Raw genomic sequence first — 26,960 nt, 5'->3', positions numbered from 1 at the left:
ATGCCATTCCAGGGAGATGAAGAAGAGTGCTTTTCTCTCTGCCCTTCTTTCATAGTTTGTGTAACCTGAGTGTTTCTAGCACCTTGCCTCGGTACACGGTACATAGTAGGATAGTAGGTGCCCAGAGATACCTGAACGAATGGAGAGATGGTTCTGAGCAAGGCCTTCTTTCTCTCTTGTTGCCCCCTCCCTCCAGCTTCTCAGTCTGCTTATTTGTTCATTTCTTCATTCATTCAACATACATTTATTCCTCCTGGGCTGCTGTGAGGGCCACTGGTAAGGAATGGGATGAAGGGAAGTTTCCAGTGAATTGAGGCTGAGAGCCATGGCCAGTGCTCTCCTTCCTCTTCAACACATTTTATCCCTTATTTTGGGATGTCGGTTTCACCATCACCATCCTCCTGAAAATTGCTTTCTTCCACCTGCTTTGGTGGAAGGAAATGGCTTCTCTTAGGGCAGAGGGAGTAGGGATGAAGACTCTTCAGCTCAGTGGCTATCCCCAGAGTATGTCTCCATGGGCTCTGAGGGGTGGGGCTGTAGGGGGGGGCCAAGTTTGCTTTGCCTGGGATTTGATTCCCATAATCATAGATTTGGCTTTGGCCTCTGGGGTCACAGGGCATTGGGACCTCTAGAGGACTCACTCAAGGCACCAAACCTTCTCTGCAGCCCACATTCCAGCTTGCTATTGTTATTGAATGGGTTCCCTGAGTGATACTCTTCATCTGAGGAAGAAAGTGGCTTCTATTGAGAGCCTTTCAGAGGGGCTCAGAAGACTGGGTTTGGGTTATTCCAGAAACCCTGGGCTGAGAAAATAACAGATTCATTAAAGCTGTGCCCTCTGCTTCCTCATTGTGCTGATCATCTTGGGTTGCCCTCACCTGAGAGGTGGTGGCTTGGGGTGGGGGTGAGCAATTTGGGCAGGTGAACATGGAGGAAAATAGATAAAATCTTCAGTAGTTGGTGATGGGCAGGGGGCAGAAGGGAAGTGGGGGAAAGGAGAGGGAGTGTTGAGGAGAGCTTCCGGGTTTCTGGCTCGTGCAGTAAAGCTAGGCGACTCTAGAGGAGGATCAGTAGAGTAGCTTTGGACTTGTTGAGTGTGAAACATACAGAGGAGAGTAGAGCACGGCATATCCTTCGGGGAGATTGTGCCTAGAATCTCAGGCTGTTTTTCCTGTTCAAATTACCCACTTGGGTTTTAGGCCACTGTGAGAGATAATACAGTACAAATCCAGATTCTATTTACAAACTAACTCCTTCTATTAATAGATATTGAGAATTTGCAAGAACTAACAAACCATTGAACTGCAAGGCAAAGGAGTGAGTTCATAAGCAGAATTCACAAACAATGGTGACCCTCTTATCTTAGCAGGCTTCTTTTTCCTCTCTCCAGTCTCCCTTTCACATAGGGCAGTTCTGAAAAGGACAGAGATTGCAAAGGTTTGTTAAGAAAGTGCAATAAGCTATGTGTTTGGAACCCATCTGACCCATCTGGCAAAGTGTGTTCTTGCGTATCATGATGCCACTACCCCGTAAACCCTTTGCTCCAGCATTGTTGAAATAAATACGTTTCACGTTTCATGCCTCCAGGCCTTCAAAAAGCAGTCTTGCCTCTGCTTGGGATGCTTTTCTTATTGTCTTTGGTTAATTCCTTTTTCTCTTCCAAGAAGTCCTCTCTGACCCCTATCTCCTGATGGAGATATCTGTGCTTTCCTGCCGTGGAGCCTTCTAACCATCTCTGTCAGGGCTCTTTCAACCCAGTGCTTACTGTAACTACTGATTTACTTATCGATTTACATTGCCCATCTAGAAGCTCCTGGACAACAGGACCCCTCTTTACTTAGTCTTTGTATCCCCAGCACCTGGCACATGTCTGGGATGTAGCAGGTCTCAATAAACATGTGCTGAAAGGTGAATAATCTGCTACTTGGATGTGTTGGAGGTGGTGGCAACTGGATATATGTTCCCTAGTAGGTGGTAAGGGTTTATTCATCTTTTCATAGTGAACAAGTTTTTGCTTTTTTTTTTTTTTTTTTTGCGGTACGCGGGCCTCCCACTGTTGTGGCCCCTCCCGTTGCGGAGCACAGGCTCCGGACGCGCAGGCCCAGCGGCCATGGCTCACGGGCCCAGCCGCTCTGCGGCATGTGGGATCCTCCCGGACCGGGGCACGAACCCGCGTCCCCTGCATCGGCAGGCGGACTCGCAACCACTGTGCCACCAGGGAAGCCCTTGCTTTTTTGTAGCTTTCCTGTATGGGAAAGTGAACAAGGTCTCTGCAAAAATATTTTTCCACATTGGCGTGGCTGTTGAGTGCTCATCTGGGTTTGAAATGATTTTGGCATGGGTGTGAAACTGCAGGTAGTAAGTGAGCAGTGTGTCTGGGCTGCGTGGGCATAATGCTCTTTTGTTTTCTGGTTGCTTTCCACATTTTCATAAGTTGCAACCCAAACATCCAGCTTCTCTGAAGCCAGGGCTTGTGCCTGGTTGTTCATGGGAGTGGTTGCCTTTCACCGTGAGAGGGTGTAATATTAACCAAGCTTCTTCTACAGTGTTATCTGTTGGCATTAGGGGCTGCGGTGGCTCTTTTAAGGAGAGCTGCCACAAGAGGAATCCCCGAACAGTGAGAGACAAGATAGAATAATTGGAAAGAATTATCTCCTATTTTGTGTCAGGCCAGGCCCTTTGGCAAAATAGAAGGTGTAGGGAAGGTGCTGAGTGACAGAAATAAAAATGCGATACCAACTGAGAGGTGAAGGGATCGTTTTGTAAGGAAACCAGAAAGAACTGGGACCCTTGCTATAAGGATGAGGCAAGGGAGGGCCACTTGGCATCTGTTACACCCTTGTTGCCCTTAAAATGATACTGTCTTACTCATGACCCAGTGGGGTTGGGTTCAGAGCATCTGCTGCCCAAAATGTGGGTTCCAAATGCTTATTGATCCTCAGCTGAATGTGCTCTACTTGGAGGCTGATTGTGAGACTGATTGTTTCTAGGGAATGTTTACCTGGGCAGGTAGCTGGCATGTTATCCCCTTTCAGCAAATCTGGTGCTGTGAGAAGCTAGCTGGTAGGTCATCCTCATGGAGCCTACTGTGGCAGGAGAGACTTCCTGGGGTCCCACTGGCATCCCCATCACAAGGTCACTCACTGGAACCTAGAGTCCCTTTCCAGGCTCCAGTCTAGGATACTGCTATTGGCTGAGCTGTACCCCTGTCAGTTGCAGGCTGGTGACTCCTGGCAGGCTGGGATTTGGTTGGTGGCATCTTGCAGAGCCCTCTGACCCTACCTGCTGTCATGAATCCTGTTATATCTCCCTTGTACACGTGCTTCAGTGTCTCATGATATACTACTCTTAAGAAGAACAGATGCCAGATGGGAAAAGTATCTCTCGGGTTTATGTGTGCTTTAAAAAAAAAAAATTAAAAAAATTGTAGCCTGGTTTGGCAATTTTCCAGGCTCAGGATGTGTTTGTCATGTTCTTGTTGCCCTATGGAGACCAGCAGAGCTGTGAAGAGAAACCACCTCCTTAGGAGACTCTAGAAGAAAACTGGGCTCTCCTGGCACTTCCTCAGGGATTTGGGCCCTTTCCCTTCCACAGCCTGCCAAGGTCAGGGCCTGGGAATGCTCCCCAGGGCAGTGTGCTCTGTGCCAGTGTCCAAGGATCTTAAGGAATTTTTTTTAAATTAAGCAACTAATAGAGTAGGGGATGTTTAATGTTAAAGTGTGATTTTGTTGACATTAAACATAGTTATTTAAATATCAGCTAATTAGTGCTTTTTAATATTGCTTCTTGAACTCAAGTTTGGTTACTGCATTTGACATAGATACTTGACAAACCCAAGTTCATTGTGGAGGCATGGGGCACAGTTGAACATGGACTCGGAGGAGAGGAAGAGAGAACACATAATTTACAGCTGCTGAAATAATTCAGCTGTTTCCCTTGCTGACTGCTCTCCTTCTCTGTACTGCTGATGCAGTGAATTTTTAATGGGATGGGCTCTTGCTGTGCCAATCAGGGTTGGGATGAGGCCTTTTTGATTGTTGGGAATAAACTCTAAGGTTGGCAGGAACACTTTAAATTTGAAACTAATGCCACATTCCCCTTTAATCCCAGCACAGGATCTGAGCTTTGGGGTATGCTTTGGTATGAAGGCTGCATCTTGTTGTGTGAAAGCAGGCACTAAACTGTGGACATTATTGATTAGGTAATGAGGGAAAGTGGGGACATGAGAGTCTAGGGCTAGGGTTCAGCTTACAGAGCTGCAGACAAACTGAGCTGCTCTTAAACAGAGAAGACGCCTCTATGGAGTGGTTGGTGAGCCTTCAGAAGGTCTTCCTGCCTGAAAAATCTTCTCTGCACACCTGCCAGGGTGTCACTATTATGGATTAAGGTGTTCATCTGCTCACCTGGTAATCTCTCCACCTACCCATTCATTTACTTATTTACCTGCCATACTTTTATTGAGGGCCTACTGTGTCCTAGACCCCGCACTAGCTAGGGATAGAGTAGTGGATGAGGAAGGAGTCTTTCCCCTCAGGGAGTTCATATTTATAGTACAATTTGGTGGATTTTATGATAGCTGCACAGAGAGTTATGGGAGTACATGAAGGACCAACAAAATATGGCAAATCAAACCCAGCAGGATATAAAAATGATCATCTGACCACGTTGGACTTATCCCAGGAATGCAAGGGTGGTTTCACATTAGAAAATCTGCACATAAAATTTGCTACTTTAGTAGGTTAAAGGGAAAACTATATGATCATCTTAGAGTAGGGAAAACATGTGATAAAATTTAACACCCACTCATGATAAAACCTCTTAGCTGTTTAGAAATAGAAAGGCACTTCTTTACCTTGACAGACTATCTACCAGAGAAAACTACAGAAAACATTATTTTTTTTCTTAAATTTAAAAAAACAGAACAATATAATTAATGTACCCATGTGCCCATTATCCGGTTTCAGCAATTACCAACTCATGGACAATCTTATTTTTTATTTTTATTTTTTTGCTTTATAACAAATTTAATCAGTTATACATATACATATGTTCCCATATCCCCTCCCTTTTGCGTCTCCCTCCCACCCTCTCTATCCCACCCCTCCAGGCGGTCACAAAGCACCGAGCTGATCTCCCTGTGCTATGCGACTGCTTCCCACTAGCTATCTACCTTATGTTTCATGGACAATCTTATATTTTTTTAGCATGATAAAATATAGATAGCACAAAATTTGCCATTTTTAATGTACAGTTCAGTGGCATTAATTACATTCACAATGCTTTGCAACCATTACCACTATCTACTTCTAAAACTTTTTCGTCACCTCAAACAGAAACCATGAACCTATTAAGGAATAACTTCCCATTACCTACCCCCTCCCTGCAGGTGACCTCTAATCTACTTTTGTCTCTATGAATTTGCCTATTTTAGATATTTCATGTAAGTGGAATTATATAATATTTGTCCTTTTGTGTCTGGCTTATTTTACTTAGCCAGAAAATTTACATTATTTCATAATGTTTTCAAGGTTCATCTATGCTGCAGCATGAATCAGAACTTCATTCATTTTTATGACTGAATAATATTTCATTGTATGTGTATACCACTTAAAAAATCTATTTAAAAAATTTATTGGGCCTCCCTGGTGGCGCAAGTGGTTAAGAGTCCGCCTGCCGATGCAGGGGATACGGGTTCGTGCCCCGGTCTGGGAGGATCCCATATGCCGTGGAGCGGCTGGGCCCGTGAGCCATGGCCGCTGGGCCTGCGCATCCGGAGCCTGTGCTCCGCAACGGGAGAGGCCACAACAGTGAGAGGCCCACATACCGCAAAAAGAAAAAAAAAAAAAAAAAAAAAAAAAAAGAAAAATTTATTCATCTATTGATACTTAAGTTATTTCCTGTTTTGTCTGCTGTGAACATTCACATGCTGGTATCTGTTTGAGTCACTGTTTTCAGATATTTGGATATATACTTAGGGGTGGAATTGTTGGGTCATATGACAATTTTATGTTTAGCTTTTGAAGAATTGTCAGACTTTTCCACAGTGGCTGTACCACTTACATTTCCAGTGGCAATGTACTAATTTTCCACATCTTTGCCAACACTTGTGATTTTCATTAAAAAAAAAGAAATTTGGTTTCCCTGGTGGCGCAGTGGTTGAGAGTCCGCCTGCCGATGCAGGGGATGCGGGTTCGTGCCCCGGTCTGGGAAGATACCACATGCCGCAGAGCGGCTAGGCCCGTGAGCCATGGCCGCTGAGCCTGCGCGTCCAGAGCCTGTGCTCCGCAACGGGAGAGGCCACAACAGTGAGAGGCCTGCGTACCGAAAAAAAAAAATTATAGTTGTCCTAATAGGTGTCAAGTGGTATCGCACTGTGGCTTTGATTTGCATTTCCACAATTATCAGTGATACCGAGCATCATTTTATGTGCTTATTGGCCATTTGCATATCTTCTTTGGAGAAATACCTATTCAAGTTCTTTGCCCATTTTTAAATTGGGTTGCATGTCTTGTTGTTGAGTTGTAGTTGTTGTTATGTGTTCTGGATGGTAAGCCCTTATTAGATAGGTGATTTGCAAACATTTTCTCCCGTTCTGTGGGTTATCTTTTCATTCTCTTGCTAATGAGAAGCACAAAAGTTTTTAAAAATTTATTTTTTTTATTGAAGTATAGTTGATTTATAATGTGTTAATTTCTGCTGTATAGCAAAGTGATTCAGTTATACATATATATATATATATATACACACACACATTTGTTTTTATATTCTTTTCCATTATGGTTCATTACAGGATATTGAATATAGTTTACTGTGCTGTACAGTAGCACCTCATTGTTTACCAAAGTTTTTAAATTTTGATGAAGTGCAATTTATCTATTTTCTTCTTTTATCACTTGTGGTTTTGTGTCATATTTAAGAAACTGTTGCCCTATCCAAGGTCATGAAGTTTGGCCCATACATTTTCTTCCAAGAATGTTATAGTTTTAGCTGTTAAATTTAAATCTTTGCTCCATTTTTAGTCAATGGCACCCTTGTTAAAAATCAATTGATGTAATGATATAAGAGGGTATGTTTATCCTTATGTCAATATAAGAGTATATGTTTATCTTTATGTGAGTTTTGATTATTGTAGCTTTGTGGTAAGGTTTTGAAATCAGGATGTGTGACTCCTCCAACTTTGTTCTTCAGGATTATTTTGGGTAGGGTACCTTGAAATTACATATGAATTTTAAGATTAGTTTTTTCATTTCTGCAAAAAATGCTTTTGTGATTTTGACAGAGAATATGTTGAATCTGTATATTGCTTTGGGTAGTATTGTCATCTTAACGAAATTAAGTCTTCCAGTTCAGGAACCCAGAACATCTTTCTATTTATTTAGGTCTTCTTTAATTTCTTTCAGTAATGTGTTGTAGTTTTCAGTGTATAAGTCTTTTGTCTTGGTTAAAGGCTTTCTTTGATTAAATTTATTCCTAAGTATTTTATTCTTTTTGATGCTATTTTATTTATTTATTTTTTAAAATTTATTTTTGGCCATGTTGGGTCTTTGTTGCTGTGTGTGGGCTTTCTCTAGTTGCAGTGAGCTGGGGCTACTCTTTGTTGCGGTGCGCGGGCTTCTCACTATAGTGGCTTCTCTTGTTGCAGAGCACAGGTTCTAGGCGTGCAGGCTTCAGTAGTTGCAGCATGCGGGCTCAGTAGTTGTGGCACGCAGGCCCTAGAGCACATGGATTTCAGTAGTTGCGGCGTGTGGGCTCAGTAGTTGTGGCTTGCAGGCTCTACGGTACGTGGGCTTCAGTAGTTGTGGTGCGTGGGCTCAGTAGTTGTGGCTCGCAGACTCTAGAGTGGAGGCTCAGTAGTTGTGGCACATGAGCTTAGCTGCTCCATGGCATGTGGGCTCTTCCCAGGCCAGGGATCGAATCTGTGTCCCCAGCATTGGCAGGTGGATTCTTAACCACTACACCATGAGGGAAGCCCTGATACTATTTTTTTTTTTTTTCTTTTTGCGGTATGTGGGCCTCTCACTGTTGTGGCCTCTCCCGTTGCGGAGCACAGGCTCCGGATGCGCAGGCCCAGCGGCCATGGCTCACGGGCCCAGCCGCTCCGCGGCATATGGGATCCTCCCAGACCGGGGCACGAACCCGTATCCCCTGCATCGGCAGGCGGACTCTTAACCACTGCGCCACCAGGGAGGCCCCTGATACTATTTTAAATGGAATTATTTTCTTAATTTTCTCTCTGGATTGCTAGTTGTTAGTGTATAGAAATACAACTGATTTGAGTTTTGATTTTGTACCTGCAACTTTTGTACCTGCTGAATTTATTAGCTCTAATAGTTTTTGTTTGTAGATTCTTCAGAGTTTTCTTTGTATAAGATCAAGTCACCTGCAAACAGATAGTTTTGCTTATTCCTTTCTAATATGGATGCCTTTTATTTCTTTTTCTTGCCTAATTGCTTTGGCTAGAACTTCCAGTATTATGTTGAATCTAAGTGACAAAAGCAGGCATCCTTGTGTTATTCCTGATCTTAGAGGAAAAACTTTTAGTCTTTCATCATTGAGTATGATGTTAGCTGTTGGTTCTTCATATATGACCTTAATTATGTTAAGGAAGTTCTTTTCTATCCCTGGTTTATTGAGTGTTTTTATCACGAAACGATGTTGGATTTTGTCAACTGCCTTTTCTATGTCAATTGAGATGATCATGTGTTTTTTTTTCCTTCACTCTACCAATGTAATGTATTAAATGGATTAATTTTCATGTGATGAACCACCCTTGTGTTCCTAGGATAAATCCCATTTGATCATGTTGTATAATCCTTTTGATATGCTGCTGAATTTCCCTTGCTAATATTTTGTTGAGGATTTTTGCATGTATATTCATAAGGGTACTGGTCTGTAGATTTCTTGTAGTGTCCTTGTCTTGCTTTGGTGTGAGGGTAATTCTGGTCTCACAGAATGAATTAAGAAGTGTTCCCTTTTCTTCTTTTTTTGGAAATTTTAGAAGGATTGGTATCTGTTACCTTTCTTAATAGGCACATTGCTGGGTAGTAGGCCATGGGCTGTGTGGTGTGGGGATACCTCTTTGGAGCTCTGGCATCCTTTTTTTTTTTTTGGTCTCTGCACCTCCATCTTGGCCACCTGTCTAGGGAGCCAGTCATACTGGTGATGCAGACTGGAAATCGTCTGGTAAAAAAAGGTCAACTTGATAAGTTGGATTTTAAGACTGCAGCTCTTTCCTTGTGCTCTCTCTTTCCGTGATAGATGGATGGTCTTGCTGAACAAGGTCTCTGTGATCCCAGGCACCAGAACGAATTAGTAGATAAGGGAGGGCTTTCCTGGTGGTGCAGTGGTTGGGAATCCGCCTGCCATTGCAGAAGACACGGGTCTGAGCCCTGGTCCGGGAAGATCCCACATGCCATGGAGCAACTGGGCCTGTGTGCCACAACTACTGAGCCTGCGCTGTAGAGCCTGTGAGCCACAACTACTGAGCCTGTGTACCACAACTACTGAAACCCGCATGCCTAGATCCCATGCTCAGCAACAAGAGAAGCCACCGCAATGAGAAGCCTACACACAGCAATGAAGAGTAGCCCCTGCTCACTGCAACTAGAGAAAGCCCATGCGCAGCAACAAAGACCCAACGCAGCCAAAAATAAATAAATAAATAAACTTATTTTAAAAAAGTAGATAAGGGAACAGGTTCTGTGTTGAAAATAATGTTTATTTTAAGTATTTTCTCATATGTCTAACATTTTAGGAAGAAAGACCTCATTGAACATAGCTTTCCATAATTCTAATAACTTCATGTCTGATCACAGAGATGGCTACATACACTTTTTTTCAAAGTACTAATATTTTATATACATGTGCCATTATGTTCTTCATTCAACAGTATTTTATGTATCTGTTTTCATGTTTCACTATAGTTCATATTTTCACTGACATTATTTTCCATTGTGTATTCCACGTGACCCCCTTTTAGATTATTAATTTTATTCAACTAACAGATATTTTTCGAGCGTCTGCCACAGTGCTAGGCAGTGAGGATACAGCAGTGGTTTAGGTGGACGTTGTCCCTACCCTTGCGGAGCTCCCAGTCAGATTGGGTTGTAGTTGTTATAGGCCCATGAAATGGAATTTCACTGACCACGTAACACAGCCTTGGAGAGGATGAGGAGGTTGTGTAGTCTCTAGCCCTGGCTCCTATTGCTGCTTGCTTTTTAAAAAAATTTTAATTAATTTACTTTTGGCTGCATTGGGTCTTCGTTGCTGTGTGTGGGCTTTCTCTAGTTGTGGCGAGCGGGGGCTGCTCTTCGTTGCGGTGCATGGGCTTCTCATTGCAGTGGCTTCCCGTTGCATGCAGAGCACAGGCTCTAGGCGCATGGGCTTCAGTAGTTGTGGCACATGGGCTTAGTTGCTCCGTGGCATGTGGGATCTTCCCAGACCAGGGCTCGAACCCACGTCCCCTGCATTGGCAGGTGGATTCTTAACCACTGCGCCACCAAGGAAGCTCCTACTGCTGCTTTCTAAAAAGCAAGCGAGGCTTTGTCAGGACAGTGGCAGTTCTGCTTGTGACTGGGCTCTTAGCAAAGCCCAGGATGGGGAGCCCTGAGACCATGGCAGAGTCAGCTCTGAAATGGGACTGCTGCAGCAGGGAGGACTGCTGTTTCCTAGGCAATACTCTGCTTAATATTTTTAGTGCGTGGTCATGGCAGAACTAAATGTGGTTTCTGATCCCAAATTGGTAATAAATGTAGACATATTTAGAGTCAGAAACAATGCATTTAAAATCCTCTGCTCCTTAATTGTCTTGCCAAGTGCTGAGTTTAGGTTTCTTTGTTTCTTGGCTACCTACCCAGCCTCCCACAATCTCTCAGAGAAGGCGCCCAGATTTTCTCTGGGTGTTAGGTGGGATTCTGAAAACCATGAGTTATGGCTCCCTGAGCTGTGTTGAGAAGCATCTGATTTTTGTATTTCTGCCCACGTATGTAAATGTGTACACTTTAAAATTTATTCTCCTTTCAAGTTTTTAAGGATCTGGAATTATGAATAGTCTTAGACTCTCAGGTGTGTTAAAAATAAAATATGTTGTTTCAGTTGCTGACTTACCTCGAGGGCATAGTCAATGCCAATATGGTAGTCGCGAGTTCAGTGATTGGTGATCCGTACTTATGCTGCCACTAAGGTTTCCTGTAAGTAAATGCTGTTTTCTTGGGGTTCCTCAATTAGTTTAAGGATCACCTTAATTGTTGCCCATCTCATCATTTCAAAGTTACAATTTGTGTCTCAAGTTGCCCAGAACAGTATCTATTTTCTCACGGCATATTCCTTAAGAGCACTTTCTGCTTAATTTTACTGTCTGAGACTCAGATATGGAAAACCATGCTACTCACTGATGGTCAACAGGACATAAAACACCTGCGGACAGTGATGGTATCTTTTGTATGTTCTGTTATACAGTATGGTTCCCAGTGTGCTCAGGGGACCTGAGGTACCTGTTTCTAGAGTGTGAATGCTGAATGCTTGTAATCCAAAGTGCCACAGTGGCTGGCACAGAATAAGTGTTAGTGTGCTTACTGATTTGCAGATAGTCCATTTGGAGCTATGGACTAGAAGTCATACCTTCCTCCCTATCCTATCATAGTCCCACTATGAGGCCCTGACCTTTGCTGGAAGTTTGGACACAGCAGGGGAAAGGAAAGATGAACTCTGATCCCTCTCCAGCCCCAGACTGTGGTTTGTAGATGAATGTATGAAGGTCCTGGTATTCTTGGGGAGCAGTCTATAAAGAAAGCCCATCATGCTTACTGTTAGGAGATATAGTTATTAGTTTAAAAGGAGAGGGAAGGAGGTGGCCCTGGAGCTCTTACTCCCTGGACAGCAACTGACCCTGTCTGGGGCAGTCTAAGTCTGCTGAATTTGCCCCTGCTGCTCCTGCCTTCCCTATTCTCTCAGAGGTATGAGAGCAGCAGCAGGAATATGAAGACAGGCCTGAATCACCAGGAAGCTGGGCTCTGAAGTGGTTGTTCTTAGTCAACTCTCCAGTGGGCACTGATGCAGAGCCAGCCAATATTGCTTAAAGGTTTCAATGGAAATGCCTCTGTAGCCACCTAGAGTGTAGTCCAGGTGTGGGCAGATTTGCAGCTCAGGGAAGCTGGGTTCCAAGGAGAGGCTTGATTATCAGAACAGAAGACATTTCTATATGGGGGTGAAGCCTCACTGCTTTTGTTTATCCTGTCCTTTGCTCAGAATTTTCTCTAACAGTAGTTGTTAGTGAGAGCTACAAGCTTCTTGAGCCCTTGGTTTGTGTCAAGCATTGTGCTGTATGCTTCATGTCATCTCATTTAATGCTAACACCCATCCTACAAAATAGTTACTATTAAGTCCCTTTTTAGATGAAGGAATTGAAACTTGGAGAGAGGTTAAGTGGCTGGCCCAAAGTCCCACAACTAATTGGGGAGACCTGGGTGGAAGTCCAGGTCTGGAGTGGAGATGGAGTTGAGTAGAGTTTTTGGTAACCTTGGCTGCTGTCATGAGACACAGGCTGATCACTCTAAGGACCTCACGCAGTGTCGGGGAGCAAGTATAAGGAGTAGATTTCCTTGCCCACTCCCTGCTAGAAACGTGCAGTCTGGAGCCTAGTGGAAAATACACTGACCACGGCTGGTATATTCCTCTACTTTGCCTGGTTGCTTGCTGGTGTGCTTAGGCAAGCCCCATTCACCCTTTTGGGTTCTATTTTCTTCATCTGCCATGTAGAAATAATCCTGTCCTATATATTTCATGCGTGGGGAATAGGATCATAGACTAGTTGTAAATGAGCTTGTATATCATCTTGGCCAACTTTTACCCAATATAGTTCTCTCCTCCCCTCTGCTAAGTTCTTTCCAGACAGTTGGGTATAAGGGGGAGTGCTTTGTGCTGGACTCTGTGAGGGAGAGCAAGGATGCTTTTGCTTCTTGTACAGCTGGGGAGCCTGAGTTATGGGAGGTTAAGAGGTCAAGTCACACAGGGTGCCAGTGAACTGGTTGCAGTCTGAGGCAAGGGCCTTCTTCTTCTTGAATGTCTGTGTCTCTACTGTGGGCTGGGCTGTGCGAAGGACATTCAGTAATCAAAATGTGTGTGCATGTGTGTGTACATGTGTGTGTGTGTATGATGTGCAGAAATATAGATGTGGTAGAAGTGGCTCTCTCCGCAAGAGGGCTCCAGTAGGCTCATTAAAAAATTTCTCTCCAGGGCTTCCCTGGTGGCGCAGTGGTTGAGAATCTGCCTGCCAATGCAGGGGACACGGGTTCGAGCCCTGGTCTGGGAAGATCCCACATGCTGCGGAGCAACTAGGCCTGTGAGCCACAGCTACTGAGCCTGCGCGTCTGGAGCCTGTGCTCCGCAACAAGAGAGGCCGCGACAGTGAGAGGCCCACGCACCGCGATGAAGAGTGGCCCCCGCTTGCCACAACTAGAGAAAGCCCTCCACAGAAACGAAGACGCAACACAGCAAAAATAAATGAATTAATTAATAAACTCCTACCCCTAACATCTTCTTAAAAAAAAAAAAAAAAAAAATTTCTCTCCTGACACAAAATGTGTGCCTTTTTATTCACATTGTTGCAAAACAAATAAAATGAATGGCTGATTTCATAGACCAATGGAAAGGCAGCATGGTCTGTAGAAAGAGTATGTGTTCTGGGGCCGGAATGGCTTTGATTCCTGACTCTACCACTCTCTGACTGTGTGAACTTGGGCAAATTACTTAACCTCTCTGAATTTTAGTCCCCTCATGGGCAAAATAAGCAGCATATTAGAACCCCATCACAGGGTTGTGGTGAAGAGTAAATGAGCTTAGAACTTTGCTTGGAACATAGAAAGTGCTCTATAAATGTTGACTATAATTATTATTATACAGAATTTATTTTCTTCTGGGCTGCCCAAATACTGCATTTTAATACTAGGGAATTTGGTGTCATGCGGGTATTTCTCTTTATCCCTCGGTCCAAGTGCTATAATTATGATTATTACAGCTCTACAGAGTGTAAGGACTAAAGCTTCAGAGCGGTCTGAGGCATGGCGGAGAGCTCAGAGAAGGTGGAGTTGTGTGTCTGATGGGAGTTTGTTCTTGGAGGCTTTGTCTCCTTGCCTCCTTTCTCTACTGATGTGACTGTGCCCATCACTATCCTGAGGATGTGTGTGTTGAGGGGTAGCTCTACTCCATCAAGGGAACCTACCATATGGCACCAGAGAATCTCTCTATATGACCACCGGGCTCAGTATTTTCTCTGTTATCATTATGACTCTAGGGGAAAGGTTGAAAAAATTGGATTTAGAGAAGTGGCCCCAAATTTCCAAACTTCAGTGGACCTACTCAACTTTTCCAGGTGTTCTATCTTTGTGCCTCTATTTCTTCACAAGTGTGCCCTCTTTTGAAGGGCCCTCCAGCTTCCTTGTTGCCAAATCCAGTGGCTTTTCTCATCCTTGTTCTGACTGACCTCTTGACTGTTGAACCCACAACTTGATTTTCTCAGGATTCCCTCTCTTGACCTGTGTAATTCTGCACTATTCTTAATGTTCTTCATCTTGGTCCCTGGATTGCTCCTCTTTCTTTCTTTTCTAAAAAAAAATTTATTTATTTATTGGCTGCGTTGGGTCTTAGTTGTGGCACGTGGGCTCATTAGTTGCAGTGCGCAGGTTCTCTAGTTGTGGCATGTGGGCTCCAGAGCACCTGGGCTCTGTACTTGTGGTGTGTGGGCTCAGTTACCCCACGGCATATGGCATCTTAGTTCCCCCACCAGGGATCGAACCGGCATCCGCTGCATTGCAAGACGGATTCTCAACCACTGAACCACCAGGGAAGTCCCATCCTCTTTCTTTTCCTAACATACAGTCATGGCTTGAAAACTCTTCTTGGCCCATTGTTCCTTTCTCTTTAAGTTTTCTCCGTAATACAGGAACTCTATTATTGCTTCGGTTGTCACCTCTGGGTGATGGCACCAAAATTCTTCTTCTGCCCTAGTCCTCTCTACCTCTTTGTCTTCAACAGGCATGAAGTTGCCAGAGCCTTCCTGGATGCAGTGACAAGCCCATACCTGAAGGCATTGAATTCTGGTTTTTCTGTGTGTAGGTATCAAGTGCCTGCTGTGTCTTTTGGATTGTTAGCAGTCCAAATGAAGACTAAGTCTTAAGCTCCCTTCTAGCATTCAGATTCTTTGAAGGCTGGGGCTGAATAGGATGGGTCTGGAGAGGGCCAGGCTGGGCTCCTTTTTATTCAATCACTCTACTTGTCACCTGATTTCTTTTAGAGGGAGCACTGTCTTTTGTCTCCGAGATTGCAGTTTTTTGTTAACATGCTTAGCTACCATTTAAAAAATTTTTTTTAATTGAAATACAGTTGATTTACAATGTTGTATTAGTTTCAGATGTACAGCAAAGTGATTCAGTTATACATATCTATTTATTCTTCTTCAGATTCCTTTCCATTATAGGTTATTACAAGATATTGAGTGTATTTCCCTGTGCTATACAGTAGGTCCTTGTTGGTTATCTATTCTATATTTAGTAGTGACTTAGCTACCTTCTTGAAGATCTGTTCTCTTCTCTACTGGGGTAGGGATGGGATTGGCCATGTCCCCCACATTTTGGAGTACAGAGTATTAAGGAGGGGTCAGGAATGCCCCCTTCCTATTTCATCCCATCCTGTGTTGCCTTCCTTCTAGAGCTCCAGTCCCAGCTGGGCCTGTGGAGCCCTTCTTGGCTCCATGTGCTCTCTGGCAGGGCCAGCACCTGTCTCTGTGTTGCCACTGGAAAGGCCTCACTTGGGCTCTCCCTTGCAGGCTGTACAAGCGGATTTTGGCCTTGTAACTCTCTGGTCAGGCAGAGGCTTGGATCCATTGTGAACTTTTTACCCTCCAGTAGCCTCACCTGATCACTTTCCTTTTAGGGTGCCTTGGGTTTGTTGAGAGCAGTCCCCATTTGCATGGCCTTAGGCATGACTTCAGTATTTGGGGCACACACTGTTGCCATTACACAAATGGTCAGTGGCTTAAGGATGCTCCAGGTCCAGCCTCCCAGCCAGTTAGGGCTAGACTGGGGTTAGAAGCCACATTTCTTTTGCAGTTCAAAGCCTCTTTTTATTTAATTGCTGTCTACCTCCTGACTTTGTTTAATTTATGTCTTATGGGGAAAAAGCCTGTTTGTCTGACCTCTTCAAACTTACTTCTCTTGTCCTTCAAATTATTCTTTAAAAATCCATTTCTTTTCCTAAGCCTTTGCACATTGTTCTTCCTTGTCAGGACTATCCTTTCAATGTTCTCTTTGCATTGTTTTTTCAGATTCATATTTGTCTGCCCAAATTAGGCAGTGAGCTTCTATTTGTGTAGAGGTGAGTGACTCTGTGTGTGTGTGTGTGTGTGTGTGTGTGTATGGGTTTGTGTAGCACATAAATAGTAATGAACGTGTTTGTGGGAAGAGCTTATCCTCTAACTGTCAGTTTGTAAAGCAGAAGACTGTCTTATAGCTGTTCCTGCAAGTGGAAGTTCTACATGATGGTGGCCTGGCTCTCTGGACACTAATATGCTGGGAAAAGCACTGAATGGGCTGGGTCTGCCTCGGTGCTCAGCAGAAAACTGGCTGGGGTCTCTCCATTTTTAGCTGTGGGGATCCTCCTCTAACATCTGTTTCCTTCACCTCCTGAAAGCAGATACCCAGCAAAAGGCTTTGGTCCTAAAATTTGAGATGTGGGGTCAGCTAGAGGGTATGCAGATCCTGCAGGAGTCAGGGAGCTCTGGAGAGTGTTTCTAGGGTGCCTGGCCTGGCTCTGACTGCCTGTGGGACCAGGGGCAAGTCCTCATCCCCGGTCTAATGATGGTGTGATAACTAGGTGCCAGGTGCTGTACCGTGTACTTTCCACGCATTGTTTTATTTAATCCTCCCTAATACTCTTTGAAGTAGGAGCTCTTATTATGCCCATTTTATAGATGAAGAAACTGAGGCCTAGTGAAGTGTGTGTCCAGGATCACATAGCTAGAAATTGGCAGAGCCAAGACTTGGCCTTAGATGTGTCTGAATCTAAATTCATGTACTGTACTTTCAACCCAATGTTTTAAATCTCTTTGCTTTAATTTCCTTCTTATAAGATGGAAGTAGAAATTCTTGCCCTTTCACTTTTTCCAAAAGATTTGGGGAAACAAATACATGGATATACACTGTAGGTTAAGAACATGAGCATTTTATAAGATGGGAGTTCCAAGCGTTCCCAGGCAGGCTGCTGAGGTGGGTCTCCCTGCCCAGAACACTTGTGATGTTTACCTGTTCCCCCTGTGCTCTGGCCCTGAGACTGGAGAGCAGCCACTGTCCATGGGACCTACCAGCATGTCAGAAGCTTTAGGAGGTCCAGCAGTTCCACTCCTCCTTCCTCTGTTGGCTTCCTGCCATCCTCATGCCATTCTTTTGTGTTCCTGCCTTAAGAGAAGATAAAAGTTACGGGAAGATGTCTTGTTTATATGTGGCCCAGTCCCCTCCTAGAGTCCTGTCTGAATTGAGAGGAGAATATAAGGCACCAGAGAGGCAAGGGCTAGTGAGTCCAAGGGCCTTCTCCCACCTGTGCCCCAAGCATCTGCTCCAGGCTGGCAATACAGATTGCTGAGAGCATCCAACCTCTATTTAAGTAGAAGTACAGACTACACGTGGCCAGTTTTGATAGAAAAATGGGCATCTCAAGTACCTTATTATCTTTTTTGTCTCAAAGCCCAAGGATACTTAAGGAAAGAGTTACTGGTGGAACACTGAAATGCATTCCCCTTTCCTGGACTGAGTGATGGTATTGTAAGTCAGAAGAAGGCCATAAATGAAAAGATGTAGTTCTGTCTTCTTTTGAGAGCCAAGGATGATGGGAAGGTTTGTTATCCAGGGTGTACAGGAGCAGGTGATCAGGTGAACTCAGCGTTAGTGGGTGGCAAGTGATTTGGGGAGGGCGCTAACCTCAGGCCAAGTGCCAAACTATGCCTCAGTGGGATTCCATGACTTTGGCTTTACTTATGTCAGGGTCTGAGGTTTTCTTTTGCTGCTGCTGCTGCCTATGTCCCTGCTTGTGATGGTGGACCATCCTGGCAGAACCAAACTGTGGGCCACTTCTCCTTTCCCTCTTTCCCCCTTCCCCCCAGCTTCAGTGTAAAGCCCAAGGGAAAACGTGCCTGCTTGCTCTACATCGCCACTTCTTGAATAAGGACAAAGCCCAGGTGACATAATTACAGGCCAGGCCTTATGAGGACAGAGGACAGCATTACCCATGCCTGCGTGCTGCAGAGTTTGCACTTGTTCTCTGGGTACCCTTGCAATGCCTGGGAAACTGTCTCACACCTTTCTCCCAGCCTCACTGCTCCTAGGCCTCTCCCCAGGCACTGTCCCCCCCACACCGTGTTCTCTCTCTCTTTATCTCTGATTCATAAGAAAATATATGGAGCCAATGAACAGGTCAGGTGTGCAGTCCACATGGAATTATTGGGGGTGGGGGAGATGATGGATCCATTTGTGAATCGACCTGTCTTCCTTAGTATTGTCAGAAAATGCTTCTGAGGGCGTTAGTGTGTGTGCAGGTGATGGAGGCAGCAAGGAGCCCTGTGGGAGCTGCCATTTCTCTCACCCGGCCTGCCATCCCACTCCAGGAGGTGGGTATGCTGTTAGTGCATCAGCTGCCCCCAACCTCTTCTTCCTCAGTCCCTTCTAGGCCTCCTCCTTCTGCTCATTTGTCATCTTTGCCCTTGATTTCATTCTCATTTCTCTGTTCCTTCTCATTATTTCCCCCCAGCATGAGTTCCAGGTGTTTATCCCTGGCTGTAAGAAGGAAGCGTCTAACTCTCTCTGTGTGTGTATATGCATATACACATGAACGGTCTCACGTAGGGGAAGGGAAGTCTGTGGCTTTTGGATAATCCTTTTCTCTCTTAATGTATGTTGTCCTGATAATGCTGTGAGTCCCCTACTTCCATTTTTTATTCTCCTTTTCCCCACAGCCAAGGATGCAAGAATAAAAAAGGTATGGGACATTATAGGAAGCTCTAGGGCTGTGTCCTCTTGGGACCCATCTCCCTGGGCCTTTCTTGACTTCTCATTCTTGATGTGGCAGCTTCTGTCCCTTGTTCATCCTCATCGAGCCTTGCACTCCCACTCCTCTGCACACCCAGACATGGCCAGGCACCTGTCCAGAACCTAGTGCTGTGCTATGAACTGAGTCTGTGTCTTTCAGTGTGATTGGTGCCCCAAGGAGCCAGGTTGCTGGGGAAAGCTCATGTGGCACTCAGCTGTTCCATTTTGTCTACAAAAAAAGAGGGGAGAAACTGGCAGAAAGCAAAGGCTTTTGCTGCTGGGTGAGTATAGCATCTATTTTTAGCTCCCAAGCCTTTGCTTTTCCATTTGGCTGTGCTTTTTTAGCACAGTCCCGGTCCAGCAGGGCTGTTTTCCTTCACGGCTCCAGATGTCCTTAGGGAAAGTTTCCGTCTGCCCCCAAGAAGGTGTGGGCTGGTCACTGGGTAATAACTTCTTATAGTGGGTTCAGGCAGGGCTTTGGGTTCCACTGCAATCTTGTCACAGGACCAATTTATTGGGGTGGAACATGGAGGAGTGTGGCAGGAGTAGGAAAGAGAAAAGGTAAAACCCCATGCTCTCCAGAGGTGTTTCCCTTATAATTAATTCATTTAAGACTCTTCTGAGTAAACTGCCTAATGAGGTGTATTGGGGCTGAGTGACCAACACAAAAACCTTTTATAAGGGTCTGGGCTGATACTGACAGGTTCTGAATTTTTCTAAGGTGTTTTTCTTTTTTGCTTTTTTAATTTGTTATTTTTTTTTCTTTCTGCCTTTCTTTCTGAGGTCACTTGCCAGTTTGGATTAAGTTCTTTTGACTTCCACTCTAGTTTACTGACCAAAATGTTTTTACTGCTCCAGTTTGCCTATTCTAGGTATTTCACTTAAGTAGAAACATACAGTATCTATTCTTTGGTGTCTAGCTTATTTCACTTGGCATAATGTTTTTAAGGTTCATTCATGTTGAAGCATGTATCAGAATTTCATTCTTTTTTTTTTTTTTGCGGTATGCGGGCCTCTCACTGCTGTGGCCCCTCCCGTTGCGGAGCACAGGCTCCGGACGCACAGGCCCAGCGGCCATGGCTCACGGGCCCAGCCGCTCCGCGGCATATGGGATCCTCCCAGACCGGGGCACAAACCCGTATCCCCTGCATCGGCAGGCGGACTCTCAACCACTTGCGCCACCAGGGAGGCCCCCAGAATTTCATTCTTTTTATGGCTGAATAATATTCCATTGTATGTACCACATTTGAAAAAAAATCATCTGTTGATGAATCCTTAAGTTGTTCCACTTTTTTGGCTGTTGTCAATAATGATGCTGTGAACATTCACATGGAAGTATCTGTTTGAGTCAATGTTTTCAGAACTTTTGGGTGGAATATATACCTAGGGGTGGAATTGCTGGATTATATATATATAGTAGTTCTATGTTTAACTTTTTGAGGAACTGCCAAACTGTCCCACAGCAGCTGCACCATTTTACAGTCCCACCAGCAATGTACTAGGATTTTAGTTTCTCTACATCCTTGTTAACATTTGTTACTTTCTGTTTTTTTTTTTTTTTTTTAATTATAGCCATAGTAGTGGATGTAAAATGGTACAGTATCTCATTGTGGCTTTGGTTTGCATTACCTTAGTGATTAATGATGTTGAGAATCCTTTAATGTCCCTGTTGGCATATGTATATCTTCTTTGGAGAAATGTCTATTCAAGTCTTTGGCCTGTTTTAATTTAGCTTGCTTGTTTTTTTTGTTGTTGAGTTGTAGGTGTTGTTTATATATTCTGGATACTAAACCCTTAAGATAGATGATCTAGAAATATTTTTCTAATTTTTTGAGTTGTCTTTTCACTCTCTTAATAATGTCCTTTGAGGCACAAAATTTTTTAATTTTGAAGGAGTTCCATTTATTTATTTTTTCTTTTATCGTCCGTGCTTTGGGTATCTTATTTAAGAAAGTATTGCCAAATCTAAGGTTATGAAGATTTTCCCTATGTTTCTTCTAAGAATTTTAACTCTTCAGTTTATATCTTTGATCCATTTTGAGTTAATTTTAATATATTATGTAAGGGAAGGGTCCACTTCATTCTTTTGCATGTGGAAATCCAGTTGTTCCAGAACAGTTTGTTGGAGAGACTGTCCTTTCCCCATTGAATTGTCTTGGTACCATTGCTGAAAATCAATTGATCATATATGTAATTTTTTCTGGGCTCTCAATTCTATTCCATTGGTCTGTATGTCTGTCCTTATGCCAGTGCCACAGTGTTTTGATTACTCTAGCTTTGTAGTAAGTTTTGAAATCAGGAAGTGTGCGTCCTCCAACTTTGTTCTTCTCTTTCTGTGTTTTTATGTTCTGGGTCCCTTGAAATTCCATATGTATTTTAGGATGGGTTTCTCCATTTCTGTAAAACATCACCATTGGTTTTTTTTTTTTTTTTTTTTTTTTGGCCATGCTGTGGCTTGTGGGATCTTAATTCCCCGACCAAGGATCAAACCTGGGCCACTTCAGTGAAAGTGCCAAATCCTAACCACTGGACCGCCAGGGAATTCCCCAATTCCCCACCACTGGGATTTTGATAGGGATTGTATTGAATCTGCATATTGCTCTAGGTAGTATTGTTGTCTTAACATTATTAAGCCTCCAATCTGTGAACATGGAGTATCCTTTTATCCTTGTGTTATTTAAATTTTAACAGCTACTAGGGCCTGCACTTTGGTGTTTTTGACTGTCTGAAAAGTGATGTAAAAGGCTTTATGGCTTGGGAATATTGAACTTTGCTGTTTTAGAGGGTGCTGATGGTATGTCTTCAGGTATAACAGTGGATATGGTTTAGAAGTGAATGGTTATAAAGGCTCATATGAATTTGGGCCCATGTCTGTTCACACACAGATCATTTGGTTAGTTTCCTTCTCTCTTCACCATAGCCAATACCACCCTGTGCAACCTGATAACAACCCGGATAATGAAGAAGGAAGGGACCAGGGCTATTATAGCTCATGCAAGGGTCCTGGTTTACTGTACAGTTTTAACCAAGGCATATCTCCCCATATGGCGGAATGGAGGCTTACTTCAGGTTGATCTGCCTTTGGGGTAAAAGACCTGTGATACCTCTATTCAGGAAATGTCTGACATCATCTGAAATGTTTGACATCTGTCAAAAAAGTGACATCATGGGAATCACTATGCTGGGGCAGGGGGAGGGGTGTCAAACACCAGCTTCCTGTTGACCTTCTATTTTCTGTGTTTACATTCCTCAGGCCCCTAACTATGCCTCACCAGAGCCTGCTCCTATTTAGGATGGCTCCTCTGGGCATGCTACTCGGCATGCTGATGACCTCCTGCTTCACCTTCTGCCTCAGTCATAAGAACTCGGTAAGTGTCTTACCGCAAATAGAGGGATCTTTTTTGGGTCCAAGAAAGCCTCCATGCCACCAGAGCTGCTGTGGGAGTTTCTTATAGGAATGTGACCAGTGCTGGGTCACATAGTATGTGTACTTCTTCCCCCATCCCTTAGTCCTCTGGCCTCTGTTTAAAGCTTACGACACAGTTTCTCTTTGGCGAAAAGATGAGGATGATGATAATGATATAATAACAATGATGATAATATGATTAGCTTACTATGTACCAAGCATTGTATTATGTGCTTTATATGTATTCTTATTTAATCCCCTCAACAACCCTATGAAGTAGACAACTACAGTTATTATCCTCATTTGACAAGGAGGAGATTAAGTCTCAGAGATATTAAGTAACTTGGCCAACATTATAAAGCTAGTTTGTGGCAGAGCTGGGAAGGTCAGGATTCTCCCCAAGGGGCTGGGTGCCTGTGTGGTGAGCACCAAGTAAGACTGCTTCTTTGTCTACTCTGCTCATCCATGTGCATTCTCTGTATCCTCTTTCCCTCTGTCCTTTTCTCCATGTTCTTTACAGCCTCCTTTTCATTAACCCAGACCTCATTGCTGAGGGTTTCTGTCATTGCCAAAGGCAGGGGCAGAATGCCTGAGAAAGCCCTGAGCTTGGCCTGGCTGCAGGGTGTCCTGGCCCCATTTCCCTGGCCTGCCCCACCAACAGCCTACCCTTGATCAACTCCCAATGCCCTCTCTTTCCTCTCCCTTGAGATGCCCTGACTGTCAGCTCTCTCACAGTTTCACCCTCCCCTGGCCACCTTCTCCAACCCCAGGGGTCCCACTTAAATGTTGGGTAAAGTGCTGGAGGCTTTGGAGCCGGAGGGCCTTGAAGTGCAAATGACAATTGTGATGAATTTAATCCAGCTCAGCTGAGGTTCACCTCTGGCTCATGGCAAGCTTCTACCTTCTCTCTGAAGTCATTTGTTTTCTCTCTGCCTTTCTCCCCACTTTGTAGAGCAGGAGAGAATGTACAGTTAGGAGTCACGAATCCTTTTGAGCTTTTAATGTTCTTTGACTAAGATCTTGTTGCTGCCGTTTTTTGGCCTCCTCTTCAAGGAGAATGAGACTGGGATCCCATTGGCCCCTGAGGCTGGGACTGGCCATGGCATGAAGTTGGGGCTGTTTCTGGCATAGCCTGGCCCAGAAAAGCACCCAAGTGTCTCGAGGGCTCAGGGCTGTGTCCCCTCCAACCTGCAGCTCATGAGGATCTGGGTGCTCCCCATTATGAGCTTTAGCAGATGCACAATTAACAAAAGCATGCTGATGAATTTACTTAAGGACTGTGTGTTAGTAAGTCTCTTTTAGATAATAGTCCAACCAAATAGATGAGCTTTCAGAGCCATAATTATTCTGGCCCATTTATATTAGCTCTTTTGAGTCTAATCTCAGAAAAATGTTAATACTGACTTTCATCAGCAAAAGCTGCTTTTATCCTTATGTCTGTTCCTAAGCTGTATCCATTTGTCATAATCTTTCATCATGTGCTAAGTACAAGTAGGAGTTGAAGCATCTTTTCTCTCATACCATAAAAATTGCTGCCCCGATGGCATTTAAAATCCAAATTATGCAGCCAGCCACCTTCACAACAGTGAAAATGGGTGGTGGGGGAGGTGGGAGTGGTCATGATCCTTTGTTCAGAGCCTAGAGTCCAGGCAAATGCTCCTAGTGACCTGGAATTGTCCTCCCCAAAGGCATTTGTACAGGTTAATGGCCACCCAGCAAAGGCTGGCTGTGTGTATCAGGGTATGATCTGGAGCCAGCCTCCTTTCCTGGCTCCTGCTATGGCATCTCCCTGGATGCCACATCTTAGGAGCAGTGTGAATGCTAAAGGGATGTGGTTGTGTGGTATACTGGCCTTCAAAAGGTGGTGGATGATGAGGGAGGTAGTAGAACCCAGTGGAAGGAGCACAGAGCCTTGGTAAACTCCCTTTTGCCTCCTACTTTGGCAATTTGACCATTTCTTTTTTTTTTTTTTTTTTTACTTTGACCATTTCTGAGCTTTGTTTCCTCATGTGTAAACAGGGTTGGTACCTCCCTCTTAAATTTTAGTGTAGATTAAATGTGATTGTATATATAAAGCACCTAGCATTGGCACTGGCACAATATGGCTAATGGATGGTCAATAAATGTCAGCTGTTATTTTTTAGTAAGGGTTGGCTGCTTCCATTGTTTAATTTAGGGCTCTGTCAGCCAGGCTCCTATCCCAAATGTTGCCTTCTCAGTCTGTCTCTGTCACAGCATCTATCCACCTACCTTGAGAGATTCATTCATTCTCTTGGATCTTGAAGGCTTTGGTCTTTAAGAATCTCTTACTCAGTTACAATTATAAGGAAGTGTGACATGGTAAGCTGTTGTCAGCTAACACCTTAGCTGGGATTTCTTGCCACTTAAGAGGAAATTGGTATTTAGAGTAATGATGGCAGAGAGAAGAGAGGATTCAGCATGGAAGGGAGCTCGGAGAAGCCAACTGAGAGGTCACCAGAGCATGAGATTTACTTCAGAGCTGACCCAAGGGCTGGCTGGCCTCCCTCACCTCTTGGTCTTTGTCTCCTGTTCAGGACACTGCTGGAGCAGAGAGAGGGTCGTCCCTTTCTCTGGGACGGTGTTTCTTTAAACACAGTCATTAAAGGGAAGGAGGATGTACTGATAAATGTGCTGGGGTGATCTCATTGACCCTGCTTCCTTCCCTCAGCATCCCAGGGCACAACCGTTAGAACACATGACTAAGAACAGAAACACAGAAGTGAGTCAGAATTCATGCATGCACTTTGGAGCCAGGCAGTCCTGGACTTCAATCTCTGCTCTTCTTTTCTCAGCAGTGTGGTTTTGCACAGGCCCTGTACGTGTAAAATGGGAATAAAAGTATGTGCTTCATAGATGAAACTTGGATGAGTTGTGAGGCATGGAAGGCACTTCAGACCAGTTCTGGGAATATGGGTAAGGGCTTAATAAATGGTAGCTACTGTTATCATTACAACCTCACCTCCATGATGCTGCTTTTCCTGAAAACCTTTTCTGTACTTCCACCTTTGAAGTGATTGTCCAGCTTGTAGTATGTTTGTGTGACTGAACCTCCCTCAGTGCTTGCCAAAGTCACTCAGAGCCAGATTTGGTGAACAGGGTGAGCTGACCAGACGGGAACACCAAATTTATATCACCTCTACTAAAAACAGGTGATCTGTAAAATAATGGCAGATTGTGAGTGTGTGTGTGTGTGTCTGTGTGTAACTTAAAATATGGTTCAAAGATGATACCAAGAGGAAGCTTAAAAAACATTTTGAGCAGTGATGGGATTGTTGCAGAAAGCGTTTGGCTTTCCTAGGGCTTGAAGCATGTGTCTCAATGGTTCATATCTTGTTGTAATCCTTCTTCTTGAACCTACTCCATTAATCTCATTAAAGATCTAGAAAAAGAGGCTTTCTCAGCCCCTACTCATCAGAATGAACACTAGCCTTGCCTGGATTGGGCTTTCTGCCATATTTTCATCATCACCATTACCCTTGCCTCTTTCTGCTTCTCTTGATGTTGAGGATTTGGTTACTTGATTACAACTGTACCTGCTAGGAGTTAACTGGCTAATAGATACACTAAAGCAAGAGTTGTAATGTAAAGCTTAGAGATGTTTAGTTTGGCCCTCTTAGTGTTCTAAAAGTAAGAAAATGTCACATAAAAATCTGGATTTTTGCTTCTCATCAAGTTGAATGCCTTCGTGGCAGTGGTGGAGCAGCTGAGTAGCAGCTGTGTTTCTTAGTCAAGGCAGGAGGACTCCAGTTTTCACAGTCCCACCACTCCTGGTTGTTTTTACACCTGGCACACAGCTCTCATTTACATCCATCCCTGCCTGGCCTCTGGAGGCATTTAGTCCACATACTTCTAAGGTAAATCTTATTAACGGTCTTCTAGTCCCATAGTCTCGTGTATGGTGCTTTTGGCAGAGACTGACCAGCATGGCTGGGCCCTGGAGTACATAGGCTGCAGGTACTTAGTGGACAAAGTGGTCTTTGTTCTGGAGTGTGGGGCTAGTTCCTGGCTTCCAGCAAACTCTTTGGACTTGCCTCCAAAAGACATCCAAAAAGACATACCTGTCTGTAGGAGGAAGGCCTTCTTTTGTTCCTTTGTTGCGTGATTACAAACTAAGCCCTGGGCTAGGCAAGGGGTATACAGTGGTGAAAGAGACTGACACGGTGCCTGCCCTCAGGAAACTCAGCTGTTGAAAGTTTGATGTCCGTGCCCTTAGAATGCACGGAGCTTCCTGCCGGTCTGTCTTCTCTTTAGTCTCACACACATCTACTCTCTGTTCCTTCTTTTCTTTTCTTTTCTTTTTTTTTTTTTTTTTTTGCGGTATGAGGGCCTCTCACTGTTGTGGCCTCTCCCATTGCGGAGCACAGGCTCCGGATGCACAGGCTCAGTGGCCATGGCTCACAGGCCTAGCCGCTCCGCGGCATGTGGGATCTTCCTGGACTGGGGCACGAACCTGTGTCGCCTGC

The 26,960-nt window shown here is 44.2% G+C and overlaps 1 protein-coding gene across 5 annotated transcripts in view; it reads left to right on the top strand.

Annotated features, from left to right (window-relative positions):
* Positions 1-26,960, top strand: part of SIL1 (SIL1 nucleotide exchange factor) — a 303,853-nt gene that overhangs the window by 94,515 nt on the left and 182,378 nt on the right. For all 5 annotated transcript variants that reach the window (XM_060091988.1, XM_060091985.1, XM_060091987.1 and 2 more), the window contains one exon: positions 22,324-22,438. In XM_060091988.1, the coding sequence (XP_059947971.1) occupies positions 22,334-22,438 (105 nt within the window). In that variant the 5' untranslated portion in view covers positions 22,324-22,333. The remainder of the gene's footprint in view (positions 1-22,323; positions 22,439-26,960) is intronic.

The sequence above is a fragment of the Mesoplodon densirostris genome, chromosome 3 (assembly GCF_025265405.1).
Source record: "Mesoplodon densirostris isolate mMesDen1 chromosome 3, mMesDen1 primary haplotype, whole genome shotgun sequence".
Taxonomy (NCBI): domain Eukaryota; kingdom Metazoa; phylum Chordata; class Mammalia; order Artiodactyla; family Ziphiidae; genus Mesoplodon; species Mesoplodon densirostris.
This window is presented reverse-complemented; position numbering and strand designations above follow the sequence as displayed.